The 21,898-nt window shown below is 36.2% G+C and overlaps 2 protein-coding genes across 4 annotated transcripts in view; both read right to left on the bottom strand.

Annotated features, from left to right (window-relative positions):
• arb2a (ARB2 cotranscriptional regulator A) overlaps positions 1–11,214 on the bottom strand; it is a 187,363-nt gene extending 176,149 nt beyond the window's left edge. For 2 of the 3 annotated variants that reach the window (XM_079417182.1, XM_079417183.1), the window contains exons 1-4: positions 11,106–11,181; positions 9,949–10,011; positions 9,690–9,791; positions 2,593–2,693 (exon numbers count right to left, since the gene is read on the bottom strand). In XM_079417182.1, coding sequence (XP_079273308.1) covers positions 2,593–2,693; positions 9,690–9,791; positions 9,949–10,000 — 255 coding nt within the window. In that variant the 5' untranslated portion in view covers positions 10,001–10,011; positions 11,106–11,181. Of the gene's footprint in view, positions 1–2,592; positions 2,694–9,689; positions 9,792–9,948; positions 10,085–11,105 lie in introns of all 3 variants that reach the window. The other variant, XM_079417181.1, reaches the window with a different exon arrangement.
• A 1,116-nt stretch (positions 11,215–12,330) lies between these two features.
• The window catches only part of LOC306870429 (uncharacterized protein KIAA0825-like), a gene marked incomplete at its 3' end in the record, with an annotated part of 140,295 nt that continues 130,727 nt past the window's right edge, over positions 12,331–21,898 (bottom strand). The window contains 1 exon segment of the mRNA XM_079417696.1: positions 12,331–12,427. Within this exon segment, the coding sequence (XP_079273822.1) occupies positions 12,331–12,427 (97 nt within the window).

The following is a 21,898-nucleotide window of genomic DNA, read 5'->3' as shown; positions in this document are numbered from 1 at the left end:
TAATAAAATTATTTTATTTTTACTTTTTACTCTGTATTTCTGTATTCTGTATTGAAAAAACTAAATGTGCATTCAAAGAGAGAAATGGGTCTAATTTTGTTTAAATAATTATGATTAAGAATTAATTTTTTATATATATCATGGTGATTAACATATTTAGAAACCATGGTATTTATATGGTACTACAAATCCCATGTCACATTTCTTGAAAAGGAAAGGAAAGGAAAAGAAATCTGGACTCAATTTTAAATGTTTTAACAAGACCAGTGTAATAGTACTTTCTGCACTTCTATGTAAAGCTCATATGGCAGATAAATAAATAAACTGCGAGAGTAAATGGCTATGGTATTTCATAGAATATTCAAAAAGTTTTTTAGTCATAGTAAAGTGCTGCAAATTGTTGTTTTTTTTTTCCTTAAAATTTGTGTAAATTGTACTATACAAGACTGACTGTATACTGACATGATACTGCCAAAGTCTGTGTTGAACTCTACAACAACATCATTGGGATGGCTTTGTACCTCCAATCTATTTTTGCAGGGTAGCTAGAAATGACTTAAGGGATGAGGTATAACTATTTTCTTTCTAACCTGTTTAATAAATGCAGGCTACCACAAACAGTACTTTAATATCAGGTGCCACACAAGTGATTTGATATCACATGCATCTATATTGCAAACATATATGTGACCCTGGACCACAAAATCAGTCTTAAGTAGCTGGGATATATATGTAGCAATAGCCAAAAATACACTGTATGGGTCAAAATTATAGATTTTTCTTTTATGCCAAAAATCATTAGGACATTAAGTAAAGATCATGTTCCATGAAGATATTTAGTAAATTTCCTACCGTAAATATATTAAAACTTAATTTTTGATTAGTAATATGCACTACTAAGAACTTCATTTGGACAACTTTAAGGCGATTTTCTCAGTATTTTGATTTTTTTGCACCCTCAGATTCCAGATTTTCAAATAGTTGTGTATCGGCCAAATATTGCCCTTTCCTAACAAACCATACATCAAATGGAAAGCTTATTTATTCAGTAATTATTTAGAAAAATTGACACTTATGACTGGTTTTGTGGTACAGGGTCACATAATCACAAAATCATCTAACCCTGCTCAACCGAATCCTTTAAAATTCAAAACAATATCACAAAATTCAAACTGCTTTCACTTCCACTCTACTTTGAATTCACTCAAGAGAAGTTCGTGAAATCTGGTCACCCGCTGTTCAGCTCTGAAACGTTTGCTTTATGTTTTAGCCACATAAACAGATATGCAATGATAATAGGGGAGAAGTGTTTTGTTTTGTTCTTAAAGGGCCATTTCTCTGAGGATCATACCTGGACCAGAAATAAAACGCTCATGTAATCCAAAAAGAGTCGATCTCTTTCCTTTGAACATCAAACGGATATGCACTACAAATAAAGCCAAAGAACACAGATGTAAATGAAGAAATATAATTAAGTGCATGTATACACAAATTAACTAAAAATTCAGTGAACTGCATTTGAACTTTCAAAGCCACAAGCAGGCTACAGCAGAAAGAGAAATGTTCCTGAAGGCACTCACAAGTACACAAACACAGTCTAATAAGCCAATATGTGATATCAAAATATGAACAATCAACAAAAACCTTAAAGCTTATAACATGCACACAGCCCTGGAGCGTGACAGTGGAAGGGGGTAGGAAGGAAGTTAATGTGCTGTAAATCAGAGCTCTCTCAGACTAAACACAACAACCCAAAAAAAGATGAAAGACAGTCTATAATGTTCAGAAAGACCATGTTCACATCTTAAAAACGTTCTGAGACAATACATGTGACTCAAATAACGGCCCAATTATCAATACACCACTAAGATAAATGGTTTTAAACTTTGATGGTGCTGTATGGTTTTTAAAAAAATATGGTTGACCTTGAAATAAGTAAAATATTTTGTTTTTTTTCCCACTCAAATTAAATAAATAAATGCATACATACACTACCATTCAAAAGTTTGAAGTCAAAGTTTTTTGTTTGTTTTCAAAAGCAGTCTCTAAATGAATATATTTGATAATACAGTAAAATAAATCAATTAAATTGTGAAATTTTATTGCAACTTAAAATAAATGTTTTCTATTTTAATACAATGTTTGCATAACTTTAAATTTATTTCCAATAAATCCATTAATCCAGTCCCAAAGTCACACGATCCATCAGAAATCTTTCTAATTTGTTGATTTGATGCTCAAGTAAATTTTTTATTATTAACACCTGTGCTGTTGTGATCTTTTTTATTCAGGATTCGTTATTTAAAAGCATTTATTTGAAATATACATCTTTTGTAACATATTACTGTCACTTTTGGCAAATTGAATGCCTCCTTGCTGAATAAAAATTCAATCAATCAATAAACAAACAAACAAAATACAAAAATAAATACTGAGCCCAAACATTTAAAAGGTAGCGTAAATAAATCAATGCTCAAAGATGTTCTACAATATTAAATTATTGCATACATAATTTCCCAAACTGATTTGTGAAGATAACACAATATCACATTTTTATGTACTTATTTATTTTTTTTTAATGATCAACCTTACCTCTCCCAGCGCTTCATATCTTTTCTGGTTCCATCTGTGCAGGTCCTCTTTATAGTTAAAGACAAATGGCTCCCCTGTGTGTATGTGTCTCAACTGACCATCTAAGAGAAAAAAAACATAACTGTATAATTTTGTAATAAAATCATAAAAAAGTGATGTCTTCAAGAGCTTAAGAATACCTAAATTTGGTTTGTGAAGGGCTTCCATAAACAAACAGTTTGTAACTCAATAAGAAACACAACGCACACTTATTCTGCTTTCTATTCATAACACTGTTCGAGAGGCTTGGGTCTGAGACTGGATGCTATTCATTTTATTATCTTTAACCTCTCTATAACATTTCTCCCAAAGTTCTACTTCAACAGCAGAAGAAGGGAATATTCAGGAAAATATTAGTGCAGAGTATCTTGAAGTGGAGCGTGAGGGACGGCATGAAGCCAAAGCCTTTGTGATCCAACAAGAAAAGAATGTTTTCCAACATAAAAGACATCTTTGATTAGCCATGAGACAAATGAAAGCCTTGTTGTTTTCACAGCAAGGGCACAACATTGGCAGGCTTGAACTCAAGTGAATCACTCTTTACCTTCACATTCACCAACCATTTTGCACCTGCAGTTTGAGGAGCATCAAACACCTCAGCCAAACCTATTCTCAATGAGTAGCTGGGATCCAATGAAACACTGAAAGCCTTAGTATTTGAGGCCTTGAGGGCCATCCATAGTCCACACAAAGCCTGCAGAAGTCATTCTACCTGTCAGGCTGTGACCTTCAGTTCAGAGCCTCAGGCCTGCTTGATGTGCATCATTCCCCTTCATGCAATTAAATACGTTTGGCTGGCGTCCCCCCATCTGGCAGGTACAAGCCCTGCGAACGGCTAACGCTTCTCCTGTCCCCCTTACTACGGCCTTCTGGGACGTCTGGCAGGTCTTCCTCAGACAGCTGGTGCTGCAATAGCGGTCTCTCCGCCACTGTACCTCAAGCCACCAGAGATCTGAGAGCGTGCGCGTGCGTGAGTGTGGCTGGACCGCTGCAACTGTTCCCTCCTATGAGCATCTTTTGAGGGGCTCGTTTGAGAGCGGGCCAGCCGACTTCATTCAAAGTGACCCACTTGAATGCCACTGTTCTGCCAAGGATGGACAATGAGGCCTGGCTTTTGCCAAGTACTGATGCTGCTAAACAGCTGCTGAGGTGGATGAGGTAAACAACAACACCATGCTTGGTTAGGGCTGAATGACTGGCATATACGCAATCCCATCCACTTTTTGGACAACTTTCTTTTTTTAATTAGTCAATTTGTTCTACACTATATTGTAGTACTGACACACAACATTTGTCCAGCTCAACCATACAACTCTGCCACCTACGTTAGTGTCATTAAAAAAATAACTTTCCTTCATTTAAGGGCAAAATAAGTCTGAAACCATATATTAACATTTGGTCCCAAACTAGCTAGCCCCTTGTGAGTGAGAGCCAGACTTGAAACATTGTTGCCTATCTTACTTTTTAATATTTAAAATATAAAGTATGTATTAACTGTATGTTATTTACTTGTATACACTGACACTCAAAAGATTAGGATCAGTAAGATTTTTTATGTATTTTAAAGAAGTTTCTTCTGCTCATCAAGGCTGTATCTATTTATCTATTTTATGAAATAATATTGCAATTTAAAATAACAGTTTTCTATTATAACATACTTTAAAATATAATTTATTTCTGTGATCAAAGCTGAATTTTCAGCATCATTACTCTACCTCCAGTCTTTAGTGTCACATGATCCTTCAGAAATCATTCTAATATGCTGATTTATAATCAATAATGGAAACCGTTGTGCTGCTTCATATTTTTTTTTTTTTGGGGGGGGGGGGGCCTGGGATGGATGGATGGATGGATAATACTTTTAGACAGAAGGGAAATTAATAAAAATTAATAATGTTAATTGAATAAAAAGTCATAGTAAAGACTTATATTGTAAGAAAAGATTTCTATTTTGAACAAATGCTGCTCATTTTAACTTTGTATTCATCAAAGAATCAAAGAAAAAAGTATCACGTTCCAAAAAACAATATGAAGCAGCACAAGTGTTTCAACACTCATAATAAATCAGCATATTAGAATGATTTCTGAAGGATCATGTGACACTGAAGACTGGAGTAATGATGCTGAAAATTCAGCGCGGTATCACAGAAATAAATTCTATTTTAAAGTATATTAAAATAGGAAACCAATATTATAAATTGCAATAAGATTTAACAATATTACTGTTTTTTCTGTATTTTTGATCAAATAAATACAGCCTTGATGAGCAGAAGAGACTACCTTAAAAAACAAAAAACAAATCTTACTGATCCCAAACTTTTGAGCGGCAGTGTATATTGTATATCCATGCATATTACATGGCATATAAAGTTACATGGTACAAAAAGTGTTTTTCAGGTGCTATGAGAGTACCATTTTTGCTTTGATTTCTTTAAAATACCTTACCAATAGCATTTATATAAATCACTGTTCAAAAAATTGGGTTGTAAGTAGGGGTCGACCGATTATCGACCTGGCCGATTATTGGCACCGATATTAAGCATTTTTATGATAATCGGCATCGGTCATTTTCAAAACCGATGTGCCGATAAAATTATTTAATTTTGAAACGCGCTATTTGGCTCTGATGCAGCCTGTCGGAACTCACCACTCTGTGGCCTAGAGCAGTCTCCGCCCACCGCGCATCTGATTTGTTGAGAGTCAGGAGTCCGACCAATCAACGTGGAAGACTAAAGGCGCTCTCACACCGAAAGCGCACGCATCAGTTCTCTCTCAAAGGCAGCAGCAGACGTTGCACAAGTTGCAATAAATTACAATCCACTACACTGAAGTTGTAAAAACAACAATATTATCTTTATGGTTTCCGAGATGGGGGAATCGCGGAATCCAGTCATATGGAATTTACTGTATAACGCGGAGTCACGGAATTAGTCAAAGTTTGGATGAATTAATCAAAAGTAGGTCAGTACACTTAAATCGACTCATGATATGGACTATCTGTAAACATTTAGCTGCAAAAAGACTATTTAAATATGAATGCTGCATGTTCGGCGTGTCTCTGTATATGTGAATGGCACAGACGCGCGGTTTTGACACACACACACACACACACACACACACACACACACACACACTGAAGTGCGCGACGCTCGCGGTGTTTTCCGCATCTGCCATGTCACTAAATGAAGACATAAATACATGAACATCATCCCCAGAACTGCTCTGAGAGTTACTTCATGAGCATTTGACTGTTTCGTTTGAGTAAAACGATCGTCATATCATAAATAGGCTACAGAAACTTAAGAGGTCCTCATGGCAACCAGTCAAAATAAAAGTTTGGTTTATTTACTAATGCTACTACAATTATTACAACTTTTGTTTAAAAGAACAATCACACAATAAGCTATTTCTTACATGTTTTAATTTTAATAGTAAACACATTTGTTTGCCAAAAAATAGAGTTCAACTCTCATTTGATTAAAAGATAAATTAAATTAATGTTTTATGCCTTCATTTGCACTGTTCTGTAAATGAAAACTAATGGAAATTACTGTCACATAGGCCAAGACTAAGATACTGTCGCATAGGCCAAGATTAAGATACTGTCACATAGGCCAAGATTAGGATGATGGAAATTGGGACATTTCAATAGGCTATTGAACCAAGTGAGCCTATAACAGGCTATTAGTGTTATAGTTTCATTAAAATAGTTGCGGTCTTCTTCGCAACTTCTACAATGGAGCTATGAATACAATTAAATTATTTACACTTATTATATACATTGAGCTTTTTAAATTAATCAACTGATGTGCATTAGATGATGAATTGAATAGTCACCTCTTGTAGGTTATGATTTAGTCAACCGAAAATAATTAATGAAGAATTATGAGAGGTTATGCTATTACACATACATTTCTAACATGTAAATTATTGAAGCCAAATACTTACATTTCCCCAAGCTGTTTAGCTGTAGTATTTAGTATTCATAGGCTTAATCATGAAGCATACAGTGGCCCCACTTTTAACTCTCTCTTTATATATTACCCTTATTGTAGATGAATGCATGGGGGAAGACAAGAGTAAGAAGTGCAACCAACACTAGGGAAGGCCGTTTTTGTCAGAGCCCTTGTTATTCTTAATTTTGACATTCATTTTAATTTTTGCACCAGACATATATATCGGTTCAATATATCGGTTATCGGTCTACTTGGTCTGTAATAATCGGTATCGGCATCGGCCCTGAAAAACACATATCGGTCGACCCCTAGTTGTAAGTAATGTTTTTTAAAAGAAATCTCTTACACGTTTACTAAGGCTTGCTTGCGTTTAATTGATTAATTAATTGATTCAAAAACATTAATATTGTAGAATATTATAACATTTTCAAATAATGTTTTCACTATTTTAATTTATTATAAAACACAATTTATTCCTGTGATGAATTTTCAGCAGCCATTATCCAATCTTCAATGTCACATGATCCTTCCAAAATCACTCTAATATGCCGAGTTGGTGATTTGGTTATTATTATCCATGATAAAAACAATTGTGCTGCTTAATATTTTTGTGGAAACTATGATACATGGTACAGGATTATTTGATAAACAGAAAGTTCAAAATAACAGCAATTAAATTAAATGAAATAGAAATATTTTGTAACAATAATGTCTTTACACTTTTTAGCAACTTAATGCATCCTTGCAGAGTAAAAGTATTAATAAATAAAATAAAATAATTCTTACAGACCCCAAATTTATGAATGGTACTCCCCTTACTTTTTGTAAGGGCACCAAACATTCCTATTAATACAATTCTATTCCACCAAACAATACAACACTGAATAACATAAACATAGAAACTGGTTTCTAACACTTCTGAAAGGATTTTTAAGAAAGACAGGCCTATCTATTCTACTGTTGACACAGAGGAACAATGAAGCCTAAAACCAATATTAAAATCTAATAGTGACCTCTCTGATTGTCATTGTGTGAAGTTAAAATACTCAAAGCATACACACTACACACAAATAGCCTTGGGGCCTCATACTTTTGCAATCACCCTAGTGCATGGCTCCACAAAAAGAAAAACAGCTTTGAAGATAAAAGATTGCATAAGCACTTTCATTCCCCTCATTCTCAAAGCTCCTGCATTTTTTGCACAGTTAGCAGGTGATAAATCCAACATGGCTAACTCAGAGAGCATTACACTATTCGCTTTCATCGTTAGCTGTTCAACAACATGTACCACTAAAAGGCTGTATCAACAATGAACTCCGAAAGCATGGCCGCTCCTTTGAGATAGGATGGGAAAGAGAATTAGAGAAAGACAGAGAGAGATTGAGACAGCATGCGCTAACGTTAAAAAAAAGGAAAAAAAAAAAGAAAGTGCCTTTAAAAATCAATTATGCATTCACAAAGGGGTGAAGAGAAACACTACTACCAGAAGTGCCTAACAGAAGGAAGAGGGCATCTAATGAAACCAACATACAGTGGAAGTTCAGCTCCATCGTCTTCATAACACAGGCTCTCTGAGGAATATCTCCCTTCAACTTATTTTCCCTGCTTTAACCTGGCATAATTAGCATGCTTTCTCGATTTTTAGCTTAATGAGGTATACATAACCTTGGATTTCCAGTAATGAACAAGCTGAAGGCGGACTGGGATGAAGTCATCATGCCACATGATTTTGGGAAAAAAAAATAAAAAATTCAAATGCATATGTATTTCTTGTTGGGTTTTCTCAGATCACTGATTTAAAAAAAAAAATACAAGAAGAAGAAGAGAAAAAAAATGTAAAAAGCAATTTCCACAAATAGGGTACACTGTGATTTCCCATTATTTGAGGTGAAAGAAAGAAAGAAAGAAAAAGAAAGAAAGAAAAATAAGCATTTAAATGTTTTTGTAGCGAAAAAAGAAGTTGGATCAAAAAGCAGGTCATTTTAAACACATCAAACACATGAAATAATCATAATATTTGTGAAGCTCTACTATTTAACCTTGTTACCAAAGTTATTTAAATTAATTATTAAAATTAAACTTATATTTTACTTTAATTTATTGTAAATATTCATCTATTGTTAGTGAATTAAAACTTAATTTAGGCAAAAACTGCAAGTAATCTTGACAGAATTTGACTTATAAATCTTATAAATGATTACACATTATTAAAATAATAATTGTAATTTTTAATAATCATAATCATTTTGATGTTCGTTTAATAATTATTCCATCACTCAAATCAAGGTTTTAAACTATATTTACATATATCCAGTTGGTCTCATATAATATAGTTTAATCATCATTTTCTAAAGTCTATGCACTGATTAGTTGACTTTTTTTGTATCCAATCTGAATTATTGCTAGAAAATAACACTCAAATCAAGGATTTAAACTTTATTTACACACTTACACAAATCTGCATTTGGCTCGTATAATGTTTAGTTTTATGATTAACATTTTCTAAATGCTCTGCACCCCATTGGCTGACCTTAAACTCGATTTTGTATCCTATTTGAGCAAAGTGACAAACACCCTGCATTAAAAAGCTAATGTTCAGAACTATACTTTGGCTCAATGGCCATTCTACATTCATCTCAGAGAGTGGGAAAAGAAGTTACATAGCGAAACTTTCTTATGAAATCGAATAAAAGTGATACTCTTCACTGAGAGACTGATATAAGGTATTCTAGATGCTAACAGGAGGCGTTTTAGAGAGAGGAGCAAGGTTATGCAAATCTAGCCGTCAAACAGAGCACAAGGCTGAGTAAGCCACTGACAGCCCATAGCATGCACAACTTGTCCATTCAGCTGCCACAGACTCCAGAGACTCTGAAACAGACAGCGCTATCACAGCCTGCTGCCTGCTGTCAATATCCAATGAAACCCTGTGCACACTTCCAATGCATTCAAACCTTCAGAACCACGGACAAGATACAAAGTCATGTTATTAAAGTACAAGCCCAAACGCTATTTGATGGTCTAGATGGCACGTATGTCATAGTGTGAAATAATTTACCGTATCTAAAAATGTTTAGAGTAAAGGCAAGCGAAAGGTCTTACGCTCATTGAAGGCATATTCAAACTCATCCAGAGTTTCAGGAAAGTTCAGTGGAGGTTCGTCTTTTTTCATCAGCTCGTCTAAATCTATCCTGGACAGTAAATCTAGAAAATAAATTAATTATTGTTTTAAATTAAAAAATGTAATAAACACAAAAAACATCCCCCTTAAAATGTGTGATTTAATTTGTATTTAATTTCTATTTGTATGTATACATGCATGTATTCACGCACAGTGTGTATTCATAACTGCTGCCTTTACCTTTTAGTGCAGTAGTTTTTTCTTTTTCTTCTTGTTCCAAGAGCTGGGCCATAGTTATCCAAACTAAACAGAAGAGGAAGATGCTGGCTCTGACAGGCATGGACACACCACTACAGAAATATTACTGCATGTCACCCTGATCAAGAATAAATAAATATAAATAAACAAACAAGCTTCCAATACTATGACCTTTATTGTAATAACACCATCACAAAAAGTCTGCCTGAGTTGCCTGTAAATTCATTGCCATTAATGCATACAATGCATTATAGAAATGTATATTAATGCATTATGTAATATTATCAGTAACTATAACAGTAAAACTATAAAGCAGTAATATTCAAATATTTCAAACACTGGACTGATTGTCAAACTCCGACAGAGGTGTCACAAATCATTCAAATAAAATTATAATAAAGCATTAAAACGTGATTATGACATAATGTTTCAATTTATCAGTTAAATCATGTTTAAATAATATTAATACTGCCAATAACAATCAATAATGTTTGGGACAAACAGCTGACCAAAGATATAATATTATATTAAATGTATTTAATGATAGGTAACTGAGTAATTTTGATTAGTGCAAATAATCACTAATAATAACACTAATTTGATTATATACTGACTTTTTTCAAATTATAAAATACTAAAATATTGACAGAAATTGTTGGGCAACGTAACGTTAGCTTTGACAGTTTCTAGCTTCTAATATGTTACCGATCTGGTTTGAATGCGGAGTTCTGTTCGTGTGTAACTTAAGCAGTCAAACAGAAAAGTCGTTGTGTTTAATCTAACCGTACTTTGTTTATGGTGGTAACTTAACTAGCATTAAGCTAACGGCTTGGTTCAGGTCTAAAAGCAAGCGTGCTGAAGTGAGAGACTCACAAGCGCCTGAATCTCAGTGTCTGCATTTAGAGAAACACAGTGAAAGCAGCGATCTGCTGTGATCAGAGCATGTAAACATAGTAAAAGATTCCCTGCATGGACCCCAGCCAGTGTTTATACACAACTACTCATCACACAAATGGGAGAAAAACTTCACAAAGCACAGATCGTTAAAGCAGCGATACGGATCACCCTGCTAAAGAGCTAGATGAAGACAGTGGGAGCGGTAAATATGTATTTGCATGCATGTCGCTCCACTCACGTACCATAACAACATGCACATGTGAGATTTCACACATCCTGCTTCCTCCTTCTGCCAAACAGGAAGACAGGCTTCCTTCTCCTCGGAAGCGGAAGCGTGTTACACACGTTCCAGCTGATTGGCGGGATTTAAACAGACAGCGCCGCTTTCACACAGACGCAGAAGAGCTGTATTAAACTTAAAGATACATCTGATATACAAACGTTTCCTTTGTAGTAATAGGCAATAAGCTAAAGCTAATAATGTTTTTTTTTACGTTTGTTTGTACCATGCATAAAATGCAGTTATAATCTCCAAAAAGAACATTCACGTCTTTGTGAATGAATCAATAATTATCACATGCATATAGTGTATATTTCACTGTGAAATCACTGTGAATGAAGTGCAGACTTTTGAAAAATAAATATAATAAAATAATAAGTACATAATCCACATAAAGCCCTTTTTTATATCAATTTCTGGTACGCTAGAAATTTCACAGAAGTAGTAGGCTACATTTTCTCAAAGGCTGACATTTTATTAAAAATTTCACTTTATTTCAGCTAGTTTCCACGGTGACATTTAGTTTAGTTTTATTTAGTTTATCTTGATGAACTAAAATAACTGAAACTAACATTACAGAAAAAAATATAATAATGAAAACTATAGACGTTTAACAAAAAACTGAGAAACACACACAATTACTAAAACCTTAGCTAAAATTAAAATAAAACCAGAAAACAGAAAAATACAAATTATATATATATATATATATATATATATATATATATGCTCATTTAAAATCATCAAGGTTTCCTGGATTATATTAAGAATTGTTAAGAATCTGTTTCCAATAATCATATTTTGTGTATATAGGCCTAATGCATACATTGTTTTTATTATTATTATACATTCATTGACTGACTGAAACTAAGAACACCACCTGTTATTTTCCCCTTCCAGCAAGTAATGCTCCAAAATCAGTTTTCTCATAACTGTTATATTATCATTTGTTTAACAGATAAGTGGAGTACAGATTTCAAATTGAGCATGCATCCAGTGCAAAGTGGAGTCATATTTCATCAAACCCTTGAGATTTATTAGAGATCACAGTGTTTTTTGTTTATTACTGATCTGCAATTGTAATTTCACATCCACAGGACATTCACTTTTAACAATGTTCTTAGCAGCTACATACACTTTTTACACTGGTCATTTGGTTCTCCTGTAATATAGTCAATGGGAATTTGCTATGTTTCTTGGCTTTGGTCGAAGTATATTTTCTTCAACTGATCCACTAAAATCTTCTCTTCATCCTCGAGTGCTGCAGCATCTTGCATCTCCCACCTGCATTTCACAAACACAGAAAACAGAAATGCGTGTTCAGCCAACTCTAGAAAACACTGGTAAAACACAGATCTTCCTTAAGCATACAGCTTCACAGTCAATCTCTTGTGGGCGATAGTGAGTATACAAAGATGTGAAAAATAACAATAGTATACTCGTGCTGTATCAGGTAGCATTGCCAATGTCTGTTTATCACGTCTGCATATATTGCACACAAAAATGCAAGACTTGGATGAAATCAACAGTTCCAATTTGTTTGGTTGGTATTCTTTATTAGTCTACCTGGAAATTAAAGACTGGAATAAACTACACAACTTTTGCTTAGATTTGCAGCCTTCAGATTTTGGCCAGTTGGAGTTGACAGTAATTCCCCATTATTTGATGCTTATTTCCTCACCGCAAAGAGCATCTTTCAACATCACACACTTGTATTTGTTACAAAATGAGTGCATCCCTCCTTTTATCTTTATCTGTGTGAGGTGAAGGCACCTTCTCAGATGATGATGTATAGAGTGTCCATATATTCAGTAATGGTACAAAAGCCTATCAAAGGACTTGGTCTGTGCACATAAAGGAGCTATAGCAACGTGACCGCATTGATTGAGCTTCCACCTCAGTCATTGTGAACGTGACGCTATCAGACAAGCTCTTTTCTACTCTATGGATGGCTGTCACTGTGGTAATTACAGTCTATATGGGGAGGATTTGTTTATGTAAATATGTGTGTTTGATGCATGGGGCCCTCTCGGGCATGTCTCCTATCAGAGCGGTGTCTCTTTCCTCCTGTCAGAGTCACCTTAACAGAACCACTGGGCCTGAACCTGACAGCAACAGCTCGACAGATGAATGTGTGCGTGTTTTGCGCATTTATTTTCTGCAGTCTCTCACTTTCTTTTTCTCCTGGTGGCATAGAAGGATTGCGGTCCTCGGGCAAGGCCCTGGGGCACCAGCGTCTTCGGAGACACAATTATGAGATAAAATACCCAAATAACAAGAAATTACATTGCAAATATGAGAAATCAAGTAATTATGAAAATGAACACTATACAACAGACAGCACTGTATTATAGCTAGTATCAAATCTTTGATAAGGAGTTTAGGAATACTACTTGCCATTTTTTACTGTCTTTATATGAAAGTAAAATTGCATGTCTATCTATATCTATCAACTGTCAAACATCTGCAGCAGCATGTTTTCAGGTGTCTCAGCTGGAGGCCTTGACCTTGAGAAGACACTAGTCCAATTGGCCTGTTTAATAGGCCATTTTTAATTGATTGGTGGAGTGTAACAATTGGTCTGCAAAAGTTCAAAGTTAAAATTGAGTCATTTCAATAGAATCAGGGATTTCGCAATGGGTATAAGTTGGTCACACGAATTTGCTGTGTTGAGCAACAAAAAGTTTGAAAGTAGTGATGCATCAAATTTTATTGATTTATTTTTGTACCAAAACACAGAAACTGGAATTAAAGTTTTCATTTAGCCACAAAACCAAAACAGAAAATAAAGTTTGGGTTACTAAATGTACTAAATTGAACTCAGTATGTTGTTCAGGGTGATAAATCATGTTGTGGTAATTTTTGAGGCGCCAGTGAGTGGCCTTTTGATTTTCCAGTGAATTAAAAATGAAATATTGCTAATCTAGGTTTTTTTTTGGTTGCAGACCTGTTGCAGCTTATTGACATTTTGTGCACAACATGGATGCTGACAGAGTCAAAATGTGGCATCCGAGAAACGTTAACTGATTATTATTTTTTTAATTTATTTATTTTTTCTTTTTTGGCTGTTTTGGTCAAATATCTTCAGTTGGCAAAATGTTGGTGCATCACTGTTTCAATCAAGTCAAGTCACTATTTTATAGTGCTATATAAACAGAGATTGTTTTTTTGATTGTTTCAAAACAGCTTCACAGTATTAAACTTCATGTTTATTAAAAATTAAAAAAATAATTATGTAAATGTCAAAAATGAGGCAAATACAATAGTGCCATTATTCAGCTCCGGTCAGTTCAGCGTTAATTTAATTCAGCAAAAACTGTGTCAAATTCATTCATTACAAAACAAGTTCAATCCAGCGATAAGCAACTCTACTAAAGACAGCAGTGTCTTTATTCAGCTCCAGTCATTTGAGTGTTGATTCATTTCAGTTCAACAGCAGTGTTGATGTTGCACAATTCATGAATTATGAACGAATTTGATTAAACAATAAAGCAGCTCTACAGAAGACAATGTCATCATTATTTAGCTCAATTCAGTTCAAGTTATGTTCTCATCTGAGTGTCAGTGCCGTCAAATCGATATTACTGAATATTAATTGTCTTTTAGAACACAACTAAGCAAGCCAATGACAATGATGGCAAGGAACCCAAACTCCATCAAGTGACAGAAAGTGACTAAAATGACTTCTGTGTGAGCTGTGTTTCATACACTGTTCGTTGACAATAGTCAAACAATAGATCCAATTTTTGCCCATGAAATTTCACCATAAGACTGCACAGGAAATATGTGCACACGCTGAAGCGCCAGAAGGAAACAACCCAGGCAAATGTCAAACGGCCTCAGTCTCTCATCTCTGGTCAGTCATTACTTCGGCGCTACAAACAAATAACAAATAATGGAGAACACATGGAAAACACAATATTTACAAATGTCAGGGACGTGCCGAAATGAACAAGAGAGAAGGAAGGCGAGGGTCGGTGAGGAAGAAGTGAAGACGCTAAAGGTTTTTTCAATGTTTAATTTTCAAATAGGATTAAGCAGAATGACATTTAGCTGAAGGTTACTCGCCCGGTGCTTGTCGTCGTTGTCTTAGCTGATATTGATATTCAGACGGTGGTCTGCAGCTTGTCAGTGAGACAAACATGCTTGATGAATGAGAACGTGAGCCACAGGGAAGTGGTAAGTGCAAATTTGAAACTGGGTCGATGTTTTTTTTTTTTCAGGAGTGAATATGTAGATACATGGTAAAATTACCTAGTAAACACCTCAATAACTTCCGTTTGTGTCCACCTATGATGTTAAGAGCATATATCTTAAGTACCTCGGTTTATCAATGTCAGCGAAGATTCTGTAACTTTTGGGCATACGGTATGGATGCTCACCTGCAAAGAACAGTAGAAAATCAAAATGTGTCAATAAAGTACAATTTCTCATTCAGGTCATCAATCAAAAAGTACAGGTGTAATACCGTCGAGCCTCATCTCGGTTTTTCACTATGTGACAAGACGTGGTAATAAGTCAAACCTGAGCCTCTTTTTCATAGTAGTGAATATATGATGTGTCCTCACTGAGTTTCCAGTCTTTTAATGTTTCCTGACAAATACTAAGTGTCAGGCAGGTAATTCAGCAGGCTTCTCTATCTTAATAAGCCCGGTGTGATGTGGTCTTTCAGTCTTATTGCGCGGCTCATTTTTCATGCATTAATACCACTCTTGCTGACTCGGCTCTTCCTCTGCATAAAGATCAGTCTACACACATTACGAGCCATATATTTACAGATTCCATATAGTCCAACGGAAATCAGCTTGCTGACACCCTCCAGCCGTGTTTGCCTGCATGTTGTGCTTGTTTTATAATATCTGCATGTATTCTATGCATAGAGTTACAATTCACAAAAGTATGCTTTTCACTGGTGAAGTACATATTTTTGGATATGCAAAGAAAGAATGTGAGTACATTTTCATTTTCACAAGTTCATTAGCTTCAAATTAATTTTCACTTAACATTTCATACATACAAAACTTCAGTTTGACCATTCCTCACTGTTTCTGTTAAGTTGTTCAACTGAAGGAAAAAAGTAACCCTCTTCTGTTGTAGAAATCTACTGGAAATTGTCAGCACCGTTGTGTAACACCATTGTGTTACGGGTGTCCCAAGTTCAAATCCTGGCTCGAGAACCTTTCCGGATCCCACCCCGCTCTCTCTCCCCCACTTTGCTTCCTGTCTGCTCTACTACACTGTCCTGTTGTAATAAAGGTACAAATGCCCCCCAAAAAAGAATAATAATCTAAAAAACAAACAAAAGAAGAAATCTACTGGAAATAGTAGGCCGTTCAGGCACACAAGGATGGATTATTATGGGACCAATGGGGCCAGTGACACTTAAGAGCCCTGAGCTGAGGGGCCTGCGCTAAGTGAAACCTAAAAAACAATGCAGTTCAAATTGATATTGATGGACATGAATATGTACAATTAAGACACTGCAGTAAGACAGCATATTAATTGTTTTATACTATTATCATACTCAGCATTAAAGTGATTAAAAAGTAATTTAAAAGACATTAGAATTTTTGTAAAAGATGTGTATTTTAAATAAATGCTGTACTTTTGAACTTTCTATATCAAATAACCCCCCCCAAAAAAAATTACAAAAAAATAATAATAAATCACAGCTTCCACAGAAATATTAAGCAGCACAACTGTTTTCAACATGACACTAATAAAAAAAGTTTGAGAAGAAAATCAGCATATTAGAATGATTTCTTAAGGATCATGTGACACTAAAGACCAGAATGAATGGCTGCTGAAAATCCATCTCATAAATAAATTATCCTAGTGCAAAAAAATATATACTTTTTTGTGCTATATATATATGTGCTTAATAAAAAATACCCTGCAATTGTACTTTTGGTATACCTAAAGTCTGGAAATTGGAACAACTAATTTTGTGCTTAATACACTTTAATTGTGCAGAAGCAGTGCTGAGGTCCAACTGAAGTATATTTGACTGTGCTAAAGTGGAATTATTGACTAAACATAAGTATTGTTCAGGTACACTTTAAATAACTTGCATTTAAAGACAGAGATCATACAATCCTTCTTAATAGTGACATTAAAACACATTTTAGCCATAATATTAAATGTGCATTGTGCGATAAATAAATATTCCAGATAAAGTTTAATTATAATTTTATATCAATAAGTCTTAAGTGATATATCAATAAATGTGTTAATGGATTTGAAGTTTTAGCATTCAGACGGTGCCCATGACAGTCATTTAATGTTGAAGCTATCTATCTTCACAGTAGGATCCGCACCAGTGTTTCCTCACAGGTCAAGCCTGAAGAACAAGCCGAGTAACAGTTTCTGGCACTTCTATACACTGTTCCTATCACATTAAAGTCCGGCCCGCTCTGGGCTATCTTAACACTGTGCCATGTACTGCATGAGCAGCCCCATTTAGTAGAAGAGAGAAGGAGAAAGAACAGCAGAGGCTATTAGACTAACTGTCAGCTAGCAGAGTGGATTTCCTCTCCTCTACGTTTTCGGGCAAACAGACTAAGAGCACATTTGCCGACAGGTACCCGTGTTTGTTTAAATGTGCGTCTGTCAAACAAAGAGCAATGTGATGCTTAACACAGCGAAGAAATGGCGAGCTGACAAAGTCACGCTAATCAGAGGCTTTGCACATGCTTAGCACTTCAAGGATCCATCATAACCCAAACCTAAATATTTAAAGTGCTCAACTTTCTGAAAAGGTCAGGGCTTTCCATGCATGCAACGGAGGAGAGGAGATGTTCTGAGGGAGAGAGCTCTCAGAACAGGGACCGGCCGTTCTGGCCTTGCCCTGGGATGTGAGGAATCCAGTTCATTTCATGCTTATGGCTTTGCCCTTTGGAAACCACAGAGGTGCTCTGCAGAGAAAAGGTTGTTCAAATACCTACAGATCTGAAAAGTACTGTTGAATACAAAAAAAATGCTGGAGCCAGATGACTTCAATAATCCTGTTCTATCAAAACCTTTTTTGAAGATTTCAGTCCATATCTGTTAGCTCTGATGTTATCTGTATGCTAGTGCACTCCTAAAATTTGACAAAAAATATATTTTTGTACAGTGGTTCTTGTCTGGCTTTACGTAACAACACAGATTTTACACTGAACATCAAGTAGTGACAAAAATTGACCAAAAAACAACAACAAAAAAATCCCTGGCTAATACTTTACAATAACATTCATTTTGTTAACTTAAGTTCACATAAGGCATGAACTTTCAATGAACAACATATTTAATCTATGTTCATGTTAATTTATTAATTTATACAGCTTAAAGTATCAGTATATGAATAAATGAACTTTTAACAAGATGCTTTAAATGCTGCTAAAGTATTGCATTACTAAAGTTAATGAACAGATCCTTCCTGTAAAGTTTCACCAAAAAGTCATTAAAATAACAAAATGTATTAATATTACCATGAACTGCATATGCCCAATACATACCCAATGCATATTCCCCTGCTGTCAAAATTAAATAAAATTAAGTAAAATTAATTGGTTGATTAAATTGCATTAAAATCTAAGAGATCAAATGGACAAATAATAGTAAAAAAATATATAAAGTCAATTCAATTATCAAGTAATATTCCATAAAATGAACATAACACATTTGGCAGCACAATCTACGAACACCCACAGTGCAGCACATATTCCATCCGTGACTGTTTCTCGCTCCATGCTACTCTCCATCACCTCGCTCCAGGCCTTCTCATCCATCATCTCTCCTCCCCACCTTCTTCTTCCACTCTGATCTCCAGAGCGCAAACGCCACCACAGCAGCACTGGCGGGCCAGCAGGCAGGCTAGACCTGGTACCGCGCGGGGGAGCGTGAAAGAGAAGCCAAGCGGCGTAGCAAGTGATCAAAGGACTGCAGACAGCTCTTCCAGCAGCTGCCCTTGAAATGGCGAGCAGAAAGGTCTCACATGCATGCCACAGCTATAAACTCTCAAACTCTTTAAACTGATTAGTCCTGAAACATCAGAGAACATGGTCAGGACCCGTGCACCTGCTATAGACAAAAAGCTGGCAGAGCTCACTTCGACATGCCATGCGGTGTACTGGGGAACTATTGAGCTGTCACACTTTGTGGTGTAGCGGGGTTCAGGTCTGTTTCAAAAGTTCAAAAATGCCCTCAGCCTTTGCATACCTGATGGGTTGCAGACATGCGTGAACTATGAAGTCACCAATGCAGGTTTTGCAAAAGTGCACAATGTCGTTACAAAAGGGTTGCCCATGAGCAACCTTCTGGATGAAAAATTGGGATTTGGTTAAAAAAAAAGATACCTAAATAAAATATATTACTTCAGTAAACATTTAATTATTTCTAAATTTTCAGAGTAAATTTTTTTTTTATGTACTTGTGTGTTAAAAGCACTGATCATTTACTCAATTTCACATTGTTGTATGACTTTCTGTGGGGCAAGTATTTCATTTTTTTTTTCTCATAGAAGATGCTCACTCTTACAGAAAATTTGAGGTCAGTTTGACATTATTATTATTAGTAGTAGTAATTGTTTTGAGGTGCTAACTGGACAGTGCTAGTCAATAAGAAAGATTAGTTGATACAAACATTAAACATACATGATTTGCAAATAAGAAGATCATGAATGTTCATTTTTATTAAAACAAACAAAATAATTGTATGTTACCAAATATAAATTTGAGTCCAAACAAGTTACTTTCACATCTACTATAATGAAAAGGACCTCTTATTTATATCATGGTGCAATTTGATTATCATATTCATGTATCTATCGTAAATGTTACTGTAACATACTTCAAAGTACTGCCCAAAAAAACAACATTCCCATCAATTTCCATTTTCATGCAAATACCATGGTACTTGTTTGTAATTATTCTTAATCTAAGTTTCACGAAGCTTAACTTGCATCATAAACTGCACCGAAACATGTTTGCTAACTGTTCACGTCCTTATTTTGAGCAAACCGAGCCAACAAGAGTGCAGTCTTTATCAGACTTGCGTTGCATTAATGAGAGCGAACACCGTTCCAAAGCCTGGCAGACGGTTCGCTGAGAGTGTATGCACTCTTGTTAAGAGGCCAACAGACATTGATCATGCATGGTCGCCCTCCAAGTGGCGAGTTCGTTCAAACACACCCAGTTCTTAACCTCCACTGCAGTTTGTCAAATAAAGCAGCAGCAGTGCTCTGTTTGCCCTTGACTCTATCTCTTGTCAAGAGTGCGCTCTCCTTGTCTGGATGACACCTCACAAAAATAGCAGCCAGTGAGCTGGTGCTCAGGACCCCCATCACTTGAGCTAAATCATTAGCCCTCTTAGTCACAGCACTGCTGGCTCGGCCCCTGACAAGTCTGAAGCTCCTCAGTCCTGTTTTTATTTCGCCACTTCGCGCTCGTACTCGCAACACCAATTAGAGGTAACTTACGCTAAGCTAAATTGTTAGTAAACAAGGGAAGCCATCGCATTGTGTGTTGTTCGCTGAAGCAGACAGCGATGGTCTTCCTGTCAAAACACTCACAAAAGCAGTAACAAGCAGCATCACTAGACACCTGCTGATGGCTCCAGCGAGCCTCCGGGTCCCAGGGATCAAGCAGCTCCGCGGAGGCAATCAGTCTTCCCTGACAGGCCCTCGCTGCACCCCGAGAGCAGTATGACAGCTCTTATTTTACCACAGAGGGACTTGCCGACACACCGCCTCACCCTGTACTAGCAAAACCCCCGGCGCCCGCAGCTCCCCAAAGCAACCCCAACCTCGGAAAGCCATGGCCTTATAAATGAATGAACAAAGCTCCGTATTTATAAACACACACACACACACACACACACACATTCATACACGCAACCCGAGTTGTTCCGCTCCCAGCTGAGCGAGGCAATAAAAAGAGATCCATCCTGATTTCACCTAGATACGCCTCTAAGATGTAGACTATCATTTATTCAACAGACTCTCTTTGTAAGCAATGCATATTTTAAGTGTAAAACACACCCAGACACGCGCGCGTATGCTCACAGGGGACGACCGCAGTCATGAGTGACGCTAGTAGTGCGGAAACATAAATACGTTTGTATGGGGGAAAGTTTCTCAGGGTTTTTTTTTTTTTTTTGGGGGGGGGGGGGGGGGGGGGGGGGTAATTCATCTTATTCCCCGTATTTTGAATTTGCATGGGGTTCAACCTTTACAGCATAATAACCGAAGAGGAAGAGGGAAATAACCAGCACTCTGGGAGCCCGAGCAGGATGTTAAAGCGACTCGAGGCTCAATCGACGATTGCGTGCGTGCTTCTTCTGTTTTCTATTTCAACAACATTCCTGTATCTGCTCTCTGCTCAGAGTAGGAAGTCGGAGTACAGAGGCCCGGGTGGTGGTGGTCACCGTAATGACATGATTAGTTAATAGTCTTGGTGCTCGGGTGTTTCGCCCGTCAGGCCTGGAGTGAACTGATTACCCAGTAAATCCATTGATCTCCAATTCCCTTCCCAATCTCCCAGCGGGGCACGGTGATCTCCGAGCAAAAAGCCAGTCTTTCAACTTCGCCAAGGGGGGCTTAGTCAAATCTGATCACAGCTCTGGCACTCTTACCATTTCAAACCGCTCATTTTTCCACACGCTAATGGAACTTTTGGGGTGTTTGGGAGATAAATAAGTCAATCCTATTACCTCATTTAATATCAAATACCACGTAATTATGGCTGTGTATGTTTTCAAACTGCGTAATTTATTGTT

Source organism: Barbus barbus (genome assembly GCF_936440315.1).
Source record: "Barbus barbus genome assembly, chromosome: 5".
Taxonomy (NCBI): domain Eukaryota; kingdom Metazoa; phylum Chordata; class Actinopteri; order Cypriniformes; family Cyprinidae; genus Barbus; species Barbus barbus.
The sequence above is the reverse complement of the archived record's forward strand: the minus strand, read 5'-3'. Positions and strand labels throughout refer to the sequence as shown.